This window comes from Eriocheir sinensis, chromosome 9, assembly GCF_024679095.1.
Source record: "Eriocheir sinensis breed Jianghai 21 chromosome 9, ASM2467909v1, whole genome shotgun sequence".
Classification (NCBI taxonomy): domain Eukaryota; kingdom Metazoa; phylum Arthropoda; class Malacostraca; order Decapoda; family Varunidae; genus Eriocheir; species Eriocheir sinensis.
In genome coordinates, this window is record NC_066517.1 from 15,784,515 (window position 1) to 15,806,676 (window position 22,162).

Genomic DNA, 22,162 nt, shown 5'->3' on the forward strand with positions numbered 1-22,162 from the left:
AAATCACTTAGGTTTAAGGACAGACCACCAAGTCTGGACCATGGGGTCTGTGTGGTCTGATTTTCTATGTAAATCTACGTAAATCTCTCTCTCTCTCTCTCTCTCTCTCTCTCTCTCTCTCTCTCTCTCTCTTTTAAAGGGACCAAACTAGAGTCCCGTCTTGGTTATGGGATGTTCAGGATTAAAACACTAAACCATATACAAAATAGCCTCAACGTGCATACCATTACTGTCTTCTTTATATGAACAATACGCCTCGAAACACAGAGCCGTCGCAGTGAAATAAGAAGAGAAAGAAAATAATCAGCTGTGGTTTGAGATTGTGCCTGGCGGTTTGTTGTTATTGAGACACGTGGTGGAGGCGGAGGGGCGGCGGACACACACACACACTCACGTTGAATTTAGTGCTGGAGTGCGAGGAGGAGGAAGATAAGGACGTGCAGCCCCACAGGAGGAGGAGGATGAAGCCGCAGTACCTGGTGGTGGACACGGCGGCCCTGGTGACGCATGTGCCGCTATGGGTGGGTGGCGTGCGGTGTGGCGCAGTGGAAGGAGAGCGTGAAAGATTATCATAGGTTTGGCCGCAGCCGCCGCACAGAGGAGACCTGCACTGGGGCTGATATGTACATTTTCTAGGCACAGGGAAGCTGGGATATTATTGACGAGAGGGTTCCTAGCCACCTCTTTGGGAGTTAATACTTACAATATGGATTCCGTTTTGGTCCCTGAAGGCAGTGCAGTAACAAATAACGGTTAAGATTCGTTTTAGTACCGTGCCAGTATTTCATTACCTACCTTATGGAACATCACTAGCTCTTCATATATCTTTTCTACAAATGTAATGATGTAAATGTAATGACTGTTAAATAAAGTCAGGGCTCATGGGATAAGAGGGAAGGTATTTGATTGGATTAAGGTGTGGATTAGCGACAGGAAACAGAGGGTTACCATTAACGGTAAAAAATCCAAATGGGGTAATGTTACCAGTGGGGTTCCTCAAGGTTCAGTTTTAGGCCCACTTTTACTCATTATCTACATCAGTGACATAGACAATGGGATAACTAGTGACATAGGTAAATTTGCAGATGACACCAAAATAGGATGCACTATTAGGACAGGGGAGGATGCTAGAGCACTGCAGGAAGATCTCAACAAACTGTCAGCTTGGTCAGAGAAATGGCAGATGAATTTTAACATCACCAAGTGTAGCATACTTAGTGTAGGAACATGCAACCCATTACACGGGTATAGTTTAGACTCCACAGCGATAGGCAGGTCTGAGTGTGAAAGGGATTTGGGAGTGTTAGTGAACTTTGACCTAAAACTAAGGAAGCAATGTATTAGTGCAAGGAATAGGGCTAACAGGGTATTAGGCTTTATTAACAGGACGGTAACCAACAGGAGTGCAGAGGTCATCCTCAGACTCTATTTAGCGTTAGTTAGGCCACACTTAGATAATGCTGTCCAGTATTGGTGCCCACACTACAGAATGGACATCATCTTGCTAGAATCAGTTCAGAGGAGGATGACCAAGATGATTCAGGGGCTGAGGAACCTCCCATATCAAAATAGGCTGAAACATCTAAACTTACATTCACTAGAAAGACGTAGAGGGCGGGGAGATCTGATAGAAGTATTCAAATGGATCAAGGGTTACAACAAAGGTGATATAAGTAAAGTACTGAGAATTAGCCAGCAGGATAGAACTCGCAGTAATGGATTTAAATTAGAAAAGTATAGATTTAGGAGAGATATAGGCAAGCATTGGTTTAGTAATAGGGTGGTGGGGGAATGGATTAGACTCAGCAATCACATAGTTAGTGCAGGGACGACAGCTTGTTTTAAGAGTAGACTGGATAGCTACATGGACGAGGACGACAGGTGGCAGTGAGGTGTGGGTGCAGTAAGGTGGCAGGGTACTGGTGCGTGCATAGTACCGCCGGTATAACAAGGATCAAGCCTCTACCTGTAACCCCTGAAACTACACCTCACCTATCGTGAGTAGTGGGGGGAATTCTGGAGCTGCCCTGTGTAGGCCACCCGGCCTCTTGCAGTTTCCCTATGTTCTTATGTAATGTTCAACAATCATGGAAATGCTTTCAAAATCCAATTCAAGGACTATTTATTGTTGAAAATAGGGGATAATATTCACGAAAGTGTAGGCTCCTTTGGCGGCAGCCGCGGTGATCGTAAAGATCGGTTGGAGTAGTTCAAATATGCTCCTCCACCCTAAACCGTCTGCGAGCCGCCACCAAAGGAGGCTGCAATTTATTGAATATTATCCCCTATTTTCAACAATAAATAGTCCTTGAAGTGGATTTTGAAAGCGTTTCCATGATTGTTGAATGTTTGTAGAAAAGATATATGAATAGCTAGTGATGTTTCATAAGGTAGGTAATGAAATACTGACACGGTAGTACAGTACTAAAACTAATCTTTACCCAAATAACTTCTAGAAAATAGAAGGGGGGTCGTAAGGGGCAAGCCCCCCTGTTAAGGGGGTGGAGGGGGGCTAAGCCCCCCATTAGGTTAAGTTAGGTTAGGTTAGTTTAAATTTATTCAGCATGCAGTGTGGGGCAGCGGAAATACACAGCGCCGGACGGGACAAAGCAGCAGTGGGGGAAAGTCCACTACGTGGGCCAGTGGTAATGGGTGGGAGCAGAGCAGCGCCGGGTGCACAGCAGGCATTAAAAAGTCAATCATTTAGTGATTTTTGGAAAAAAATGCTGTCTTCTTTAAAAAGCATCATATTTTGTCCAGAAATAAGCAGTCACTGTCTCAGAATCAGTAGGCTTCCCTCTCATCAATAATCCCCAGAAGCTGAGTTACTGTCTATTGGGATAAGCTAACAATTTAAGTACTAGTTTGATAAATTGGCAGTGGTGTATACTTGCCTCACTCTGCTGTGTGGAATACCTTTACACATACATCACACTGATGTATTGCTTTACCGTCTCAAATTACTCGTTTTTGAGAGGTGATTGTATTGAGTGGCAATATGTTACTATTTTATGGAGATTGTTTACTATATCAGTGGCAGTAGGTTACTCTTAAACAGCAATATGTTACTATCAGTTAGGTTTCAGTGAGGTTTAATAAAACATGAGTGGCAGCACTCAGGTTTAATAGTGGCCATGTCAGGCATTGGGTGTACTTCTTGAATTTTACCAAGGCTTTTTTACCCTGCTACACAGGGCCAGACTGACATCCAGGTATCCATTTATCCAGAAACCCAGGCTTCAATTAAACAAGCCTACAGGGAGGATGCAATTATATATTCATGCATCTTTTAAGGCATATCAGGCAAGAATTTTTTATGGTCACCAATGTATGGGTAAATATGTATTTGTAACCTTCCTGTGGGGGCTTGACCCTTGAGGTTTTACTATTTCCAGTTGGATTTTATTATTCTAATAATACCAACGTTTTTGACAACTAGAAGAATATTGAGAAATAGAGGTGACATTGCAACAATTACACTTCAATATAATAAGTGACACTATTGTTAATAAAAATGTAGCTGATCATTCTCGTTGTTTTATATATTGGTAAACGAGAGAAAATATAAATGCTGTCAGGCAGCCTCCCCTCATCTAAAACTGTTCTTGCATGAAAGCCCTTTGAAAATAAGCAAAAATGGGCTCTATAAAATTTCTATTTACATTACAATATTTGCTAAGTACCTGCCATGGGTGTATCAATGTCGCCTTCAGCGAAATTCATCAAAAACATTAGGGCGTCAGGCATCTCGATAAATCCCTCCCCCCCAACACTATGAAGGCAGGTGTTTGTGTCTCAGTGATGCTTCCGTTCCCAGCATATTGTACTCCGCCCTCAACTGACTGCTGCTTGTTGTGTGAGATGAACCAAGACCTTGGGTGGATGCCTGCTGCTACAAGGAGTGTGGGAAGGTCAAAGGTGATGGCATTTAAGGCCAGTAGTTGTGAGTGGACGAAAACACTTGAAGAGAACCAATGTTACACACAGACAAAAAACAAAGGAGGTTCGCTTTCTGTCGAGATGCCTGATGCCCAAATGTTTTTGATAAATTTCATCAAAGGCAACATTGATGAACCCTAAGCCGGTACTCATCATATAATGTAATGTAAATAAAAAAATTAAAAGCTCATTTCTGCTTGATTTCACGTCTTTCATGCAAGAACGATTTTGGATGAGGAGAGTGCTGAACAGCATTTATATTTCATCTCATTTACCAATAAATTAAACAATGAGAATGATCAGCTACATTTTTATTAACAATAGTGTCACATATTGAAATGTAATTGTTGCAAGTCCCAAAGAAACATAGGTAATTTACCATAATTGAAAAAATAGCTCAAGCTTCGTGGGCTCTATGGCTCTAGCGGTGCTGACACCTGCTAAAGATGAATGTGCCCCATTACCATGAATTTCACTTGATATTCTCAACTATTGTGTCATTTGTGTGCTTCTATTGTAGTTTTCTTTTTGGCAACCAGAAATGGAGTAGCTAAGTTTGCCAGAAAACAGTGGCACACCCATTGTGGATTTCATCACTGGAGCGAATGACATAGACAAGGTTATGAGTAAGGAGTTGTGCAAGAGATAGCTACAGGAAAACTTTGAGGTAAATTAATGACCTTGGGGGTGTGCTGGTGGTGTGCAGTGTCTTGCCGCACAGAAATATGCTGATCATTGCAAGAGTAACAGATGGTCTTTCATTAATAATTGGGACAGATTTTTACGGCATGAATTTCATGCTGGATAGAGATGGTGTTTTATCTTCCCCACATGGGCATGGCAGCTTTTACTGACAGTCTGAAGCAGGAGATGGAAAACTTCAGAGCTTTTTTGTGTGGAACGAGAGTGAGGGTTCGGGACTTGAAAGGTTCATTAAGAATCAGTACAAAATTAAAGTCTTGAGTTTACAGGCAGTGAAAAGAGGAATATTGATGGTTTTAATTTGAATAATATCATATGAAAATGATTATATTCATATTTATTATGATCTCAAAGTTTACCATACAAATAGCAGTAGCCTTAGAAACAAAATGGAATTAATGTGGGTTTTAGTTATATAACTTTTGATACTAATATTCTTATATAACACGATTACTGTTTATAATATTTATTTTTTATATAGAATATAGTCAGTACAGGCAGTAAAGAAAAAGGAGCTTATTATGCCAATATATGGTGGTATTTCTTTTAAGGAAATCAATTTTTAGCAACCTCCAGTACCTTAGAGGATTTGCTGTATTATTCTTTTCAGGGTAATTACCCACCTGTATTGCATTTCAGGAGTATGGAGAGACCCTGTGCAGTGTGCCAGAGGTCATTGCTGAGATAAGAGACAAGGAGGCGAGGCGTCGGGTGGAGGCTCTACCCTTCCCTATCACCATGCGCCAGCCTCTACCTCAGTCGATAAAATTTGGTAATCACCTTAGAAATGGCGGCAGCTGCCCTGTTTGTGATTTTTATTCCTTGTTGATAAGTTTTCAGATTTTTTGGTTCAGATAAGTATGGGTATCAGTGTTTAAAGGGTTTCCAGTTACTCTCAGTACTTTTTTATCTTTTTCTTTTATGTATGTAGATTTCCTTAAAGATATTGAATGGTTTGTCAATATCATAGGATTCTGAGGAGTTGAAGTCAAAATGAGTGGTGTCCGGTAATCTATTAATAATTATACTTTTAAAATTAGGAATACAACAAGAGTTAGATGGAGCCATTGAAATTAAAATGTACCTGTATAGTTCCTGCTGGTTAAGGGTCAATATATTTCATTCTATTACAATATATTTTGTGTGATGTTTGTGCTGCATTTTATCTTTTGGTCTGCTTTCTACACTGCAGTCAATGAATTCTCCAAGAAAACTGGAGACTACGCCAGCCTGTCTCTGGCTGACATCAAGATCCTGGCACTTACCTATGAGCTGGAAGTGGAGGTGCAGGGGAACGCAGACCACCTCAACAAGGAGCCTCGCAAGATCATCACAGAGAGTGCTGCCACCAAGGGCAGCAGGAGGCAGAGAAGAGGCCCGGAGGAGTTCAACGACCCACCCGAAGAGGTAATGACAAAACTAACTAACCCTCATTGTGTCTTATTCTAGAGTTGTCATGGCAGTTTTAGGGTACAACGTGTGTAATATAATCAGGGAGACTAGTGGTTTGGGGTAAACTGCAATGCCAGAGGGGAGATATTTCCAAATTCATTTATCTTGTGTCATGAGGTGTGGCAATTTTACTATTATTGCCAGTTATGCAAGAATAATTTTAGGTTTATCTTTTAAAGCCTCATAAGGGACCCTCAGTCAAAGAGTTTTCCAGGATTCCCTGATGAAGTGTTAGAATATACATATTCCTGACTGAATTGTTGCCCTGTGACCATCGCTGTCTGCCTGTAGTGTGATGGGGGGCAGGATTCTTGGACTAGCAGCACTCCACCAAGGGATGCAGTGAAGACAGGCCCCTCAGCACTCCCATGCATTGCTGAGCAGCATCTCAACAGACTGAACTCATTCCTCCTACACCACTCCTATGTCCTGGGCTATACCCTCTCAAGAACAGATCTCAACCTCCATAAGGCATTGATCAGACAATACCCACAATTTTGCACTACTATTGAGGGACTGAGCAAATGTCAAGCCAAAGATGCATCCCTTCATAGTGCTATTCTCAGCCCTGTCCCAGACACACTTCCTCATGTCAGGAGGTGGGCCGTGCACGTAGCCAGCTTCTCAGAGGCAGAGGAGGCATCCCTTCCAACAAGTTATCAGACGGTGGAGGATGTTCTTCATGGTCTCATGGATGAAGTGAAGGCGAGAACCAAAATAATGGCTGAGATTATTTTATTTTGTAGACTGAGTGTTCTCTCTTCTTTTTTGTTGTGTGAGTCAGTCACTGTAGACCAAACAATTTTGTAATCTTTATTTTTATTTCCAGTAATTGAATTCACTAATGATAAAATCCACATGCTGACATGATTGATTACCTGTGCATGCTAGTAATTTTGCACCTAATTTGCAAGAAACATTTTTTTTTTAATTTGTTAACTGTTTTGTATTTTTTATGTAATTATGTGTTTAGTCTTAAGAAGAAGTTCCAGCTGTAACATCCAAATAATCCTTGGTAACATCTTTGCTGGACACTGGCCAGGGAGGCTAAAGGAGCATTATTTAGTTAAGGGTATAGATTAGATGGCAAAGCTTAGCCAAACACATATCACACGGTAATGGCTCTGCTTACAAATGCCAAAAATAATAGGAAGTAGTTCTTAAGTAGAGGATTGATTCCATCTTGGATGTAAAAGCTATGCTTCCTGTCAATACTAGATCATATGGTATTGCCCTTTTAGGCCTCCCAGCCTGCTGCTGTGGTGAAGATGTTGCTGTTGATGTATTTTACACATGCCAGCCAGCCTGTTCAGGGAGCTTGGTCATATGATCATTATCTGTGGCTTCAATGCTTTTGTGGTTTCCTTAGGAGGATCATTTGTTTTAGTGCCCATGTTGGATTTGTTCATTTCCTGAGTTTCCTTTTTTGTATGTTTGAAGTTATAAGAGCTATAAATTCAGTTTTTAACATTTATCATGAGTGCATGTGATTGGGACCACACCTCGATGATTTGATTCCGAAGTTAGAAACCAAATCATAGCAGTATTCATAGTGTTCTCATGTTGATCTTGCCAATTTGAGTGTCATTGCAGTATCCAGTTATATATTATTGCACCCAACATTTTTTAACATTCCTCATTTTTTCACATCTCTCATTCAGTTTTGTGTTACAGGGAGAGGAGCAGAGTGTGCCAGAAGAAGCTGACACAGACCACCAGGCCGTCCCTCACCCAGAGGACACAGAAACCACAGGTGATGACCACAACGGGCCCTTTATTAGTGTATCATAGTGGTCATGTTACAGAGTTATACATACACACAAGTAGAATATGGAGATCAGTGATGAGCTTTTTTTCCACATGTTTGGGGAATGTATTATGATTCCCAAGTGAATAATTTTACCTTTGTCTTGACAGAGAGGAAAGAGAATGACATGACACAAGATGCAGAAGATAAATGCAGTGAAAGAAGCATTGGCAATGACAGCCTAATACATGCTGAGTGTGTAGAAGATGGGCTGGAAGAGAATGAAGAGGATGGGTTGAGTGAGAATGAAGAGGCAGGGGAAGAAGAAAATGTAAATGAAAGGGAAGAGGAGGAGGAAGATGACGATGATGATGGTGGTGGCTGGATTACTTGCAAAAACATAAAGAAACACAAGACTAGAAAGAACTTCTTTGGTGCCCCGGAGGAGGAAGAAGAGGAGGAGAGAGAAGTTAAGGTGGCATGCATCACGGGAGACTTTGCTGTGCAGGTGTGTATTCTAAGTTCCTGGTGCAAGATGGCTAGCAAGGTGCTGTGAAGAGAATATTTTGTGATGTAGGGTAGTTTAGTCAGGGAAGAAAGAGTAGGCTATCTGTTACCATTGTATCATAGTCAAATCAAAGCTATAAAAGTCTATCCTTATGAATAAATCAGTGGTATTTATAATTAGAGGAAATGCCTTTTATTTTGTTCTATTTTATCAAGAATATGCTTTCAAGTGAATGCTATCCATTTTCCACACCTAACAGGAATATGAACATTTTTTTTGTGAATGTAAACTTTTATTCCATACCACAGAACGTCTTGAAACACATCGGGTTGTCAGTGATGGGTGTGGACGGAAAGATCATCAAGCGCCTCAAGACCTACATCCTGCGCTGCTACGCTTGCTTCAAGACAACCTCAGTCATGGAGAAGGTAGTGTAGGCAGTGGGCTGTCTGTCTCCCATCACCCATCAGTGTGTCAACTCAAGCATTTGTCTTGCATGCATTCTTCTGGAATCTCCCAGTTAAGGCTTATCTTTTCAGTTTCCTATTTGATATTTTGTCAACTTTTTATTTTCTATTTCCCCATGTATTATTGATATTTAAAACTACCTTTGACAAATATTTAGATGACAAAAAGAAAACTAAATCACAAAACTTGATACATTATTATCATCTGAGAAAATAGAAGAGGGAGACTCATAGTTGCAACCATTAAACCTTGTCTGAAATCTGGATGCATACTTGAACAGTGGATCAGTACAGAATTAATTTGCACTTCAGACTTTTTTAAGTCCTAATTAGTATTATTCTCCAACCTCTTTTTTGAAAAATCTTTTGTATTATTCATAGTCATTATTATAATGCACCAGGAAGAAATGAGTCTTCTTTTGCATTGGCGGTTTCTTTATATTTATTATTTCCTCAGATCTTCTGTCCCCACTGCGGCAACAAGACCCTGAAGAAGGTATCAGTGACGCTGGACCCTGACGGCACGCAGCGGATCTGGATAAACACCAAGAAGCCAATAAACAGAAAAGGAATGAAGGTAAGCTGAGGAAGGTTTTTTGGATATTATAAAAAGGTATTTAGAGCTATTTAGTGCATGTGTACAAGTGGATAGCTGCTTTTTTTCTCCCTATACATGCTTATCACAGTGTTCTACTTTCCACCATGTCCCGCCAGTACTCCCTTCCCATGCCCAAGGGAGGAAAGCATGGTCGTAATCCCATCCTTGTGGAGGACCAGCGCGAGGCCAAGAGGTTTTCCAGCAACATGAGCAAAAAGAAACTCAACCCTCTACATGAAGATTACAATCCAGGTAAATATCACTGTTTACTTATTGCAGACATCAAGCCAATTTTTGGTTTGTCAACAATTCTTTGGACTCCTTTTTTCCACAGGGTGCAGCGTAGTTTTGAAAAGCTGCCCCTTTATCATTCTTTCTACAAGTCAATAATATGACGACCTGCACTGGAATGAAACCAATGCACTGGCGTCATTGCCCCGCCCCACCTTAAGGTCTACAAGGAGGAATGCAACTCGCCCTTTACCCCTGGCTCTGTGGGGGTAGCTGCAACTTTACTTTGTTCAGTCAGGGTAGGGGACTTGCAAGTCAGTAATGAGAAAAATTGTCTTGCTGTTGAAAGTCACCTGCCATGACTACAGGTAAAGTAAAGTTGCAGCTACACCCACAGAGCTGAGCTTGGGAGGAAGGCAAAAAGGTGAGCTGCATTTCCCCCTATAGACCTTTAGGGGCAAGTTGGGCAGTGATGCCGGCACAAACCTTTGGTTCCAGTGCTGTGTAAGGTGCATTCTTTGTCAGGCAAACCTTGATTTTGATATGGATTATGTTCTGAGAAATCGTTTGCTGACTAAAAATTCGTTGTGGGAATCGTTTATATAACATTGCCCTTTGACCCTGTGGTAGGAGAGAATCCATTCACCCGACACAAAGCCATTGTAGCATCTGGGTTACCACAGTTCACCTTCCCCAGGTTCACATTGATTGACTATCCTGAAAGGAAGGTTGAACACCTGGGCACGCTGTATGCTGACTGCCTAAGCTGGGATTTGAACCCAAACCTGTACTTTCATAGTTAAGAAACTAACCACTGCAACATGGAAGTGCGGTGATGAATGGGCATGTATAATTTAACCCCTTCAACATGAGGACACGTATACTACGTCCTTGCGTGCCCCGTACCATATCCGAGGACACGCATACTGCGTCCTGGCTCACTTTAGCCAGTGTACGAGTTACTTTATCTCTACATTTATACTTACATCTCAAAATTATCAATTAATTTATGTTTCTTTATGTGCACCATTTAATTCTGCATGTTGAGTTTATGGCTTTAAACTTGTTATATTCAATAGCGACATTTGAAATTTGGGGCGCGGGGCGCTGTTTTGGCCTGGCCGTAGTGAAGGGGTTAACAGCTCCCCTTGTGCTTTGTTTTCTGATATAATCTTTTTTCTGGAAGAGTGGCGCACAGGTTGCCTCAGTAGTGTGGAGGCATCTGTTGCCTCTTTCCTTGCTCAACTTCCTGAGAGTCCAATACCCATCACTATGAATATTCCACTAGAACATATTGGTATATATAACAGTGGGGAATTAACTGCAGAGTAAGGTGAGTGAGAGTCCCGCCAGTCTATGACAGTTCTTTCTTCTGCTGACTGAGGCAGATAGGCCTCATTTATAACCAGCATTAGGTAACTTATGTCAGGATCCATGGACTGCTTTTGCCTCAACTTTTGTTTACATCGTGCAATGCCATCTTGTTTGTCTTCACCTTTAGTCATGTAGAGCTTACTAAATCCTTGTTTGTACACTCAAGCTTCATGTCAGGTCAAGAAAAATCTTAAGGAACCAAACTAAGTTTCATCTTGAGAAACTGAAGACTTTAAGCATGTGCTTATGAATATGCAATGAGTCAAAACAGATTAATGTCCTTGGCCCCCTTTAGGACCCTGCAGATATGTGGGATACCTTCGAATTTGAAGCTGCAAAGGAGTGCATTAGAGAGCACCTGAGGATGATTGGCTTTGCCTTAGGGGAGATAGTACCAGTTCTCTTGAGAAACAAGGATAGGTATGTCAGGACTCACTGAGGATGTTGAGGGTCTTCTCAAGGCAAATGACCTCCACCTGCCAATTGAGCCCTGAAGAAGCTCTGCTTCAAACCTTCCACTCAGATGAGCAATATCTGAACAGCAAATCTGAGCTTTATGTCAGATGTGGATGGGCAGACGGCATGTTGGGCCGAGTACTTTTAGCAGCTGTACATTGCAAATGAACACCTTTGGTAATAAGTGTCTTCACAGAATCACTGTAATGACACTGTTGAGTTGGCGTTTACTTCATGACCTGCATAGTCCATGAACACCAGTTTTGGCCATAGAGCATGCTACAGGTAACTCTCGATTTACACGAGTATTGTGTCCTTGAAGAGGTCGTGTAAATCAAACAAGAGGTAGGTTTCTATCAAAAAATAAAAATTCACTTCATTCAGTGGAGAGAGAGAATATCCATATCACCGAGATATCTACTCAGGCACTCAGTCTTCGCGTTATTTCAAAAACGCATAAACTAAACTCGCATAAATTGAGAGTTACCTGTACCTCAAAGTCAACCCTATTCATATGGTTGTTTCAGTAAAAGACAATCTTAATTAGAGGAGGCACCCATAAAGCTCATGGCATGATTAAGTCATTGGATTCTGCCATTAAATAGGAAGGATGGAAAGGCAGCCTGCAAGAAGACTTGCTCAAGACCCAATCAATGTACTGTTTGAAATCTTTAATTCTCGTATATTTTTTTTAATCAAGAAATCAAAGAATTCTTACCTTTAATTCTTATTCTTATCAATTCTTGAAGTTAAGTAATTTCACAGGATGTTTTTGTTCCCCTTTCATCCTCGGCTTCTTTCTCTTGGAAATCTGCAAATTAAGACAATGTTAACCACACAGAGCGTTGTATTCAAATTTCCAGTCAATGAACACTCACACAGTTTAATACTTCTATCAACAGACCAGACACCGTTTGCAGTGAGGGACGTGTACTCGAGGGCAGCTCAGTTGGGTTACATTGGAGGAAAGAACCACTACCACTTCTACTGGGAGAAGAGAAACCCTAATGAACCCCAGAGAAGAACTGGCAAGAAGTAGGAAAGGTACGGAAAAAAAAGGGAGAAATTATAAAAATTACAGGACAAGACAAAAAGTTCTCAAGTGAGCTTTCTTAACTGCCATGCTGTGGGTATGAATGCGAGAACCACCACTAATGTCAACATTAATTTAGAAACTGTAGTACATCTATAAACACAAGGGAATTAACTCCTGTAATGGAATAGAGGACTGAACCATAGATTCTTATTATGGAGACTTACAAGAAGCTCACTGTACTCTGATTCTCCAACAGAATGGCATGGCAGTGGTCCTGATGGAGGGAACGGCTGGGCATCAGGAGTCTACAGTAATTACAAGATATATCTATTCATCCAGCTGGTCAATAGCTTTGTTAAATAAAAATAATATTTAATATTGTGTATCAATTCTATTCAACAAAATGCACATGACCCGGGCATGAATCATACACTACAATCTAAAGCTGTTTTGGAATGTTAAGATTAAAGATAGATCAATCAGTCTCTCCTCATAGTATTTGATGGCACACTTTGGGTACAGGGTCCAATCACTACCCTCTTCAGCCTGTTAAGGAAAGCCTCGGTTAAAGAGACATGACTCACACGTGCGCACACAGATTGATGGTAAGTTCAAGGTCTTGCCCTAACAAGGATCAACTCGCCCTACTCTAAGAATCTCTTGACGACAGTCATGGAACTGGATAAAACCACTTTACTTGAGAGAGAGAGAGAGAGAGAGAGGAGAGGAGAGAAAGAGAAAGATCTTTGAGAGAGAGAGAATATCTATATCACTGAGATATCCACTCAGGCACTCAGTCTTTGCGTTATTTAAAAAACGCGTCGACCATACTCGCGTAAATTGAGAGTTACCTGTACCTCTAAGTCAACCCTGTTCAAAGGGTTGTTTCCATAGCTGGGCGTTATCGCGATACTTTATCGCTGATAACAAAATCGGGTTATCGGCCATCCGTTACTTATTTAATTAAATATCGGTATCTTCGTTACTTTTGTAAACAAACTAGCGATAATCTCTACTTTTTTCCGCTTCTCAAAAAAAAAAAAAAAAAAAAAATTGTCTCCTCCCTACAGTGCATGCGTGGCCCGGGCGCCCGGTGTTGTATGAAAAAACTTTGGGGTGTGAAATATCTTCGGTGAAGAGATTTCATACTTGGATCATCAACATTAAAACACTAGGTTATTTTTTTTTATGTTACTCAAAAATCAATATATCAGAGAAAAAACATTTAACTTAGCCCAAAAAATGATTATTCACTGCCTCAAATTTGATATTCCATATTCGTTTGTGAGCATGCCATGGTATTGAAGGCACCCGGTATTGTGTTATTTGGTGTCCCATCGTCAAAAGCTGGCGCTTTTGTGTACAAACACTGGTCTCTCGTGAACTGCGTATGTTTAGACCAGTAAGTGTAGTACGTAAGCTGGGCACGATAACAGAAAACCTTATTCCCGATAACCGTTAACTGATAATGAAAAACCTTAACGGCGATAACCGATATTCGTTAACTAGAGACAGAAATATAGGCGATAACCGATACCCGATATAAATCCACAATTCCGATACTAGCTAGCGATAAGTCCGATAGGCGAAAACGATACTATATTGATATTTCAGATAGAACTACATTGATGAATTCAGATTTTCATTATCTGTATTTTAGGAAACTTACAAAACCTTAAAACCACACGTTGACACGTACATATGGACGTTAATACTAGAAATGCCTGAACCGGTGTTGTGTTATTTGGCGTCCCCACCGTCAAAAATTGTTTACAAACACTGGTCTCTCGTGAACGGTGCATGCTCAGACCAGCAAGCGTAGACCTGTACAGTCTCACAAAGCTTTTAAACCGTAATTAAGAGTTGCTGGAAGGCTGAATCAGACATATAGTACAACTACCACCATCCTCGCTGTTTCTAGGACGACACTCTGTACGAGTTGTATTTATATGTACAGAGTGTACGTCGTTCTAGAAACAACGAGGATGGTGGTACTGTATGTTTGATTCAGCTTTCCAACAACTCTTAATGTGTTAAAAAAGCATTGTGAGATTGTACAGGTCTACACTTAATGGTCTGAGCATGCGCACTGCGCAGTTCACGAGAGACTAGTGTTTGTACACAAAAGCGCCAGCTTTTGACGATGGGACACCAAATAACACAACACCGGGTGCCTTCAATACCATGACATGCTCACAAACGAATATGGAATATCAAATTTGAGGCAGTGAATTATCATTTTTGGGGCAAAGTTAAATGATTTTTCTCTATGATATATTGATTTTTGAGTAGCATAAAAAAAATAACCAAGTGTTTTAATTTTCATGACCCAAGTATGAAATCTCATCACCGAAGATATTTCATACCCCGAAGTTTTTTCATACAACACCGGGCCACGCATGCGCAGTAAGGAAACAAAAAAAAATTCCTGAGAGGCGGAAAAAAAGTAGCGATTATCGCTAGTTTGGTTACAAAAGTAACGAAGATACCGATATATATTTAAATAAGTAGCGGATGGTCGATAATCCGATTCTGTTATCAGCGATAAAGTATCGCGATAACTTATCGCGATAACGCCCAGCTATGAGTGTAGCCCTGTACAGTCTCACAAAGCTTATTAACACATTAAGAGTTGCTGGAGGCTGAAGCAGACAAACAATACCACCATCCTCGCTGTTTTTAGAACGACGCTCTGTACATATAAATACAACTCGTACAGAGTGTCGTTCTAGAAACAGCAGGGATGGTAGTAGTGGTACTGTATGTCTGATTCAGCCTTCCAGCAACTCTTAATTACGGTTAAAAAGCTTTGTGAGACTGTACAGGCCTACACTTGCTGGTCTGAGCATGCGCAGTTCACGAGAGAACAGTGTTTGTAAAGAAAAGCGCCAGTTTTTGACGGAGACGCCAAATAACACAACACCGGTTCAGGCGTTTCTAGTATTACCGCCCATATGTACGTGTCAACGTGTGGTTTTCAGGTTTTGTAAGTTTTCTTAGATACAGATAATGAAAATTTGAATTCATCAATGTTTTTTATTTGAAATATCAATAATATCGTTTTCGCCTATCGGAATTGTGGATTTATATCGGGTATCGGTTATCGCCTATATTTGTGTCTCCAGTTAACGAATATTGGTTATCACCGATAAGGTTTTCCATTATCAGTTATCGGTTATCGGGAAAAAGGTTTTCTGTTATCGTGCCCAGCTATGGTTGTTTCAGTAAAAGACAATCTTAATTAGAGGAGGCACCCATAAAGCTCATGGCATGATTAAGTCATTGGATTCTGCCATTAAATAGGAAGGATGGAAAGGCAGCCTGCAAGAAGACTTGCTCAAGACCCAATCAATGTACTGTTTGAAATCTTTAATTCTCGTATATTTTTTTTTAATCAAGAAATCAAAGAATTCTTACCTTTAATTCTTATTCTTATCAATTCTTGAAGTTAAGTAATTTCACAGGATGTTTTTGTTCCCCTTTCATCCTCGGCTTCTTTCTCTTGGAAATCTGCAAATTAAGACAATGTTAACCACACAGAGCGTTGTATTCAAATTTCCAGTCAATGAACACTCACACAGTTTAATACTTCTATCAACAGACCAGACACCGTTTGCAGTGAGGGACGTGTACTCGAGGGCAGCTCAGTTGGGTTACATTGGAGGAAAGAACCACTACCACTTCTACTGGGAGAAGAGAAACCCTAATGAACCCCAGAGAAGAACTGGCAAGAAGTAGGAAAGGTACGGAAAAAAAAAAGGGAGAAATTATAAAAATTACAGGACAAGACAAAAAGTTCTCAAGTGAGCTTTCTTAACTGCCATGCTGTGGGTATGAATGCGAGAACCACCACTAATGTCAACATTAATTTAGAAACTGTAGTACATCTATAAACACAAGGGAATTAACTCCTGTAATGGAATAGAGGACTGAACCATAGATTCTTATTATGGAGACTTACAAGAAGCTCACTGTACTCTGATTCTCCAACAGAATGGCATGGCAGTGGTCCTGATGGAGGGAACGGCTGGGCATCAGGAGTCTACAGTAATTACAAGATATATCTATTCATCCAGCTGGTCAATAGCTTTGTTAAATAAAAATAATATTTAATATTGTGTATCAATTCTATTCAACAAAATGCACATGACCCGGGCATGAATCATACACTACAATCTAAAGCTGTTTTGGAATGTTAAGATTAAAGATAGATCGATCAGTCAATCTCTCTCATCATAGTATTTGATGGCACACTTTGGGTACAGGGTCCAATCACTACCCTCTTCAGCCTGTTAAGGAAAGCCTCGGTTAAAGAGACATGACTCACACGTGCGCACACAGATTGATGGTAAGTTCAAAGTCTTTCCCTAACAAGGATCAACTCGCCCTACTCTAAGTGTCTCTTGACGACAGTCATGGAACTGGATAAAACCACTTTACTTGAGAAGGCTTGCAACACTACCCTGGCCACGTCCTGCATGGCAACACCTTCAGAGTTGCATTGAGCCACAGAATGCTGAAGCACTGTTTGCGTAATGTGATAGTCTCTGAAAAAAATAAAGATATTGTAGACTAAAAATGAGGAAGGTAAATATATACATATATGCCACAAGGAATTTCACAGACTGCAAAGTAAAATCAAGAAGGAAAACCCTAACCACCTCATTAATCAAATTCTACATGAATCACACCAATGGTTCTAGAGTATGATCGTGGTGCTGATGCCCAAAGAAACTAATGGAGAAACTTATTTCCTTGAATCCCATGACCTTCAAACACATCTTCAGCCATTACTAGCTCACTGCAGGCCAAAGGGCTTTCTCAGTGTTCACCTCTATCTTGTTGTTGTACTCCATCCTGCTTTGGCAATGCTCTAATTTCGTCTCTGCCCTCCTGACTTTTACAATTTCTGGTTTGCCACCGTTACTTTGGTTGTCCATCTGTTCTTAATAGTCATTAATATACCTTCAACTTTTGTCTTTTAGTAACCCTCAGCTGCAAAGGAGGGTAATATATTGTTGCTAAAATAGTAGTCCTGTCCTATCCCATCCCCAGCAGCACCTTCCTGCACACCTCAAAACACACCTACACCTATCCAAGCCCTGCAGCATCCCGGTAGTGGCTGCCTGGCACGGGGGAGAGTCCTAGGGGGAGCCAGTTCTTCCCATGGGGATGACTCCTATGTTCCTATTTATTTCCCTCCCCAGCTCCCGTCTACCTTCGTCTGTACTCCTTATATTCCTGTGTTCTCGATGTCATGTCTTCCCTCCCACAGCTTCCATCTACCCATTACTAACACACCCAGGTCTGCCCTATCACCCTCCCCCGATCCTACTCTTTCACTTTCCCCAGTCCCTATTTCCTTTTCTTCCCCTTGTTCATCACCTCCCTCCTCTACTTCTTCACCCCCTCCCGTTTCTTCTGTATCTTCACCTTCCTCACCTCTCCCTTCCCTTCCTCTACCACCACATCATAACCACACTTCCCTCCGTTTACTTACAATAAACTTTCGTAGCATAAAAAATAAAATAGCCCAATTGCGCCACTTAATTACTATACACAATCCTGACAAAGTAGGGACAGAGACTTGGTTGACCCCAGATGTTGACAGTAGTGAGATTTTCCCTCCCTCCTTTAGCATGACAGTATTCCGTAAAGACCGCCCGACAGACCTCAGCAAAGTCATTGCCACCAAGCCGGGTCTTTGTGTTAAGCATAGGCCTGACCTTGACACAGACTGCGAAATCACCTGGGTCCAGTTACAAAACTTCAACTGTAAATCTCTTCTTATTGCTGCTTTTTACAGACCGCCTTCTACTAATACAGACTATTTACACAACCTTCAAATTTCTCTTTCACGCATACAGGCAGACAAACACATCTTGATCACGGGTGATTTCAACCTCCCTGAACCTCCCTATTTGACCCTCCTGCTGATGCTGACGCCCCCAACCCCATTATTCCCCACACAAACAGACGCCAACTACACGACACATTCATTGACATCATAAATACATTTTCACTCTCACAAACAGTGCTCCAGCCAACACGAACACATACTGTAACTCGCTCCGCTGGCCACGGTGGCCCTTTGACCACAGCACACACACTCGACCTTTTTCTCACCAACAACATTCTTAACAAACACTCGGGTTGTTCCAGGACTTAGTGACCACGACATACTCATCATTGACGCTGACCTCCGACCGATTAGATATAAACAGAGACCCAGACAGATTTTCCTTTTTTCAAGGGCTGACTTACACATGATCAAACAAGACCTAACTGCCTTCAGCACTTGACTTTTTTGCGACTGACCCAAACACAAGACTTTCTTCCACCAACTGGAACAACCTGAAACACACCATACACTCCTCAATGAACAGACACATACCACTAAAACACTTTAGTAGGTACACACTCCCCTGGTTTTCCAGGGACAACATCGCAAGAAACAAAGACTCTACAGACGCGCGCAGACATACAACACAATAGATAATTGGACCACCTACAAAAAACACCAAAAGACATTTGCCAAAAACATAAAAGTAGCGGAACGCAGACACATAGCAACTTATCTCGCAGACAACGTAAGAAATAACAAAAGAAACTTTTTCAGGTTCTTTAAGGCGCGCAAACATGACACTAACACGATTACATCACTTAAAGACAACACTAACACATTAGTAACCAGCCCACAACACAACGCACAAATACTCAACACACAGTTCCAATCGATGTACGTACACACAAGAACACAACCTGACACCAAACATGCCACACAGCCCCTTCCCCCCGATAGCCCCCCTTGACATCACGACTAACGGAATACAGAAATTACTAAAAGGACTCGACACAACCAAATCCACTGGCCCCGACAATATTCCCGCCTTCATCCTTAAATCCTTTGCCCCCATCCTTGCCCCCATCCTTCAGGCCATATTCACCCAATCACTATCATCCACCTCATTACCCTCTGACTGGCTTTTGGCAAATATTAATCCTTTATTTAAGACAGGTGACAGGACTGACCCAGCCAATTATCGCCCCATCTCACTATAGTCTGTTCGGAGCATGAAGTCGGTTCAAGGTGTGGCAGATTCCAGAATTCCCATGAGTGCAGCGCTGCCAGTTCGACCGCCAATTATCAGATTAGCACTCTCTCCCGGCCTACCCACCCACAACCCACCTGTTTATCTCTCTCTCTCTCTCTCCCTCTCGACCCGGGGGAGGGACCTAGGGGGACACACCGACCACCACCACCACTACCAACACCACAACGTGGCAACATGGGAAAAAATCGCTGCCACATGTCATAGAATTTATACAAATCCTTGTTATAATCCTAAACATCGACACTCATTGTACTATGTAGCTTCCTTTACTATATACAGAATATATAAAATATCGCTTTCAAATAGCACATGGATGGGAAATAAGAGAGAGACGCATGTACGAAGGCTGATTTGGCAACATGGGTAGAGGTAAACGACGATACCAGCTCCACCCTGAACGGACTTCATGCTCTGAACAGACTATAACATCGATTCCATGTAAAATTTTCGAACACATAATACACAAACACATAATGAATCACCTTGACACAAACAACATCCTTACACACTCGCAACACGGCTTTCGACCTAAACGCTCATGTGAATCGTAACTCATTACTACATATCACGACATTACGAGGCTACTTGACCGACGTGACATTAAACAAGTTGACACTATTATTTTAGATTTTGCCAAAGCCTTCGACAAAGTTCCGCACAAAAGACTGACATTAAAATTGAAATACTACGGTATTTCAGGACCTGTTCTTCACTTGATCACTGCATTTCTTAGTTCTTACTAACCGGACTCGACGTGTTCTTTTTGACGGATCTTCATCTTACACTGTCCCTGTTTCTTCAGGTGTCCCACAAGCCACCGTTCTAGGTCCCCTTCTTTTCCTCCTGTACAATAACGATCTTCCACTATCAACGCCTAGCTAGACTATTTGCCGACGATAGTTTACTGTTTAGAGCAGTAAAGACTAGTGACGACTGCAGACTACTACAAAACGACTTGGACGCCCTCGAGCGGTGGGAACGCACCTGGCAGATGCATTTCCGACCAGACAAATGCAAACTATTAAGATTCACCAGAGCGCACAACCTCATCCATCACACTTACACTCTCCACAATTCAGATTTAGAATCAGTTCACACACACAAGTACCTTGGTATCCATCTCTCAGCTAACTTGAAATTCAACGCTCACATAGACCATATCAGTGCCACCTGACATTAAACACATAGTTTATGACACACTTGTGAGACCAACACTGGAATACTGCTCCACGGTGTGGGATCCTTACACACACAGAAACATTGATAGGTTAGAACAAATCAACACCAAGGCGGCTAGGTTCATTACAAACAATTACACTCGAACGCCTGGCATCACAACACGGATCAAACAACAGATAAACATGGAACCTCTTCACATACGCAGACAAGCACACACTTACACTTATGTACAAGATCACAAACAGTCATATTGACATTGACCCACAAACATACCTACACAACGCAAACAGTCAACGTACTCGTAACACACACATCCATAAATACCAAACATATCACACTAACACTGACGCATATTTTCGACACAATCTTCCAAACAACTATCCCCTATTCTTTGACAACACCCAGCTATCACCTTCCTCAACACTAAACATCCTCGGTCTATCCTTAACTCAAAATCTCAACTGGAAACTTCATATCTCATCTCTTACTAAATCAGCTTCCTCGAGGCTGGGCGTTCTGTACCGTCTCCGCCAGTTCTTCTCCCCTGCACAGTTGCTGTCCATATACAGGGGCATTGTCCGCCCTCGTATGGAGTATGCATCTCATGTGTGGGGGTGCTCCTCTCACACAGCTCTTCTGGACAGAGTGGAGGCTAAGGCTCTTCGTCTCATCAGCTCCCCTCCTTATACTGATAGTCTTCTACCTCTTAAATTCCGCCGCAATGTTGCCTCTTTCTATCTTCTATCGATATTTCCACGCTGACTGCTCTTCTGAACTTGTTAACTGCATGCCTCCCCCCCTCCCGCGGCCCCGCTGCACTCGACTTTCTACTCATGCTCATCCCTATACTGTCCAAACCCCTATGCAAGAGTTAACCAGCATCTTCACTCTTTCATCCCTCACGCTGGTAAACTCTGGAACAATCTTCCTTCATCTGTATTTCCTCCTGCCTACGACTTGAACTCTTTCAAGAGAAGGGTATCAGGACACCTCTCCTCCCGTATTTGATATTGTTTTCGGCCACCTCTTTTGTTTCTTTTTTAGGAGCAGCGAGTAGCGGGCTTTTTTTTATTATTGTTTTTTTTGTGTGTGCCCTTGAGCTGCCTCCTTTGTTGTAAAAAAATAAAAAAATACAAGCACTCATACTTTCCACGCACCATACGTGACTGGAACAACCTCCCTCATCAGATTTTAGACTGCGATACAATAGACTCATTCAGAAAACAAACACACAATCACTTGTCACCACAACACACCAACACTTAATAATTACACTTGATTCACTTCCCTCCCCTGCACACCCGGCTCCCCCGTCCCCCCAACAGCCAACAAATATGCGTGTTATGCACCTGTACGGG

The 22,162-nt window shown here is 41.6% G+C and overlaps 1 protein-coding gene and 1 long non-coding RNA gene across 9 annotated transcripts in view; one reads left to right on the forward strand and one right to left on the reverse strand.

The window, feature by feature from the left end:
• The first annotated feature begins 333 nt into the window (after positions 1-333).
• On the forward strand, positions 334-16,623 carry LOC126995972 (RNA-binding protein NOB1-like). Of its 4 annotated transcripts, none has more exons than XM_050855924.1 (11): positions 334-521; positions 5,281-5,413; positions 5,834-6,048; positions 6,385-6,798; positions 7,768-7,846; positions 8,011-8,348; positions 8,657-8,776; positions 9,273-9,392; positions 9,530-9,665; positions 12,377-12,518; positions 16,504-16,623. In XM_050855924.1, exons 1-10 carry the CDS (start codon positions 462-464, stop codon positions 12,511-12,513), a joined length of 1,752 nt encoding a protein of 583 aa, XP_050711881.1. In that variant the 5' UTR covers positions 334-461; the 3' UTR covers positions 12,514-12,518; positions 16,504-16,623. The 4 variants fall into 4 exon arrangements, with proteins under 4 accessions (XP_050711881.1, XP_050711880.1, XP_050711879.1 ...); XM_050855923.1 differs by lacking the exon at positions 12,377-12,518 and adding an exon at positions 16,112-16,253; XM_050855922.1 differs by lacking the exon at positions 16,504-16,623 and adding an exon at positions 12,767-12,886.
• LOC126995976 (uncharacterized) overlaps positions 9,240-22,162 on the reverse strand; it is a 14,661-nt gene continuing 1,738 nt past the window's right edge. Inside the window, exons 2-5 of one of the 5 annotated variants that reach the window (XR_007750854.1) lie at positions 16,973-17,057; positions 15,928-16,020; positions 12,193-12,285; positions 9,240-9,349 (exon numbers count right to left, since the gene is read on the reverse strand). This is a non-coding gene — a long non-coding RNA (uncharacterized LOC126995976). Of the gene's footprint in view, positions 9,350-12,192; positions 12,286-15,927; positions 16,021-16,837; positions 17,058-22,162 lie in introns of all 5 variants that reach the window. The other 4 variants (XR_007750853.1, XR_007750856.1, XR_007750858.1 and 1 more) reach the window with 4 other exon arrangements.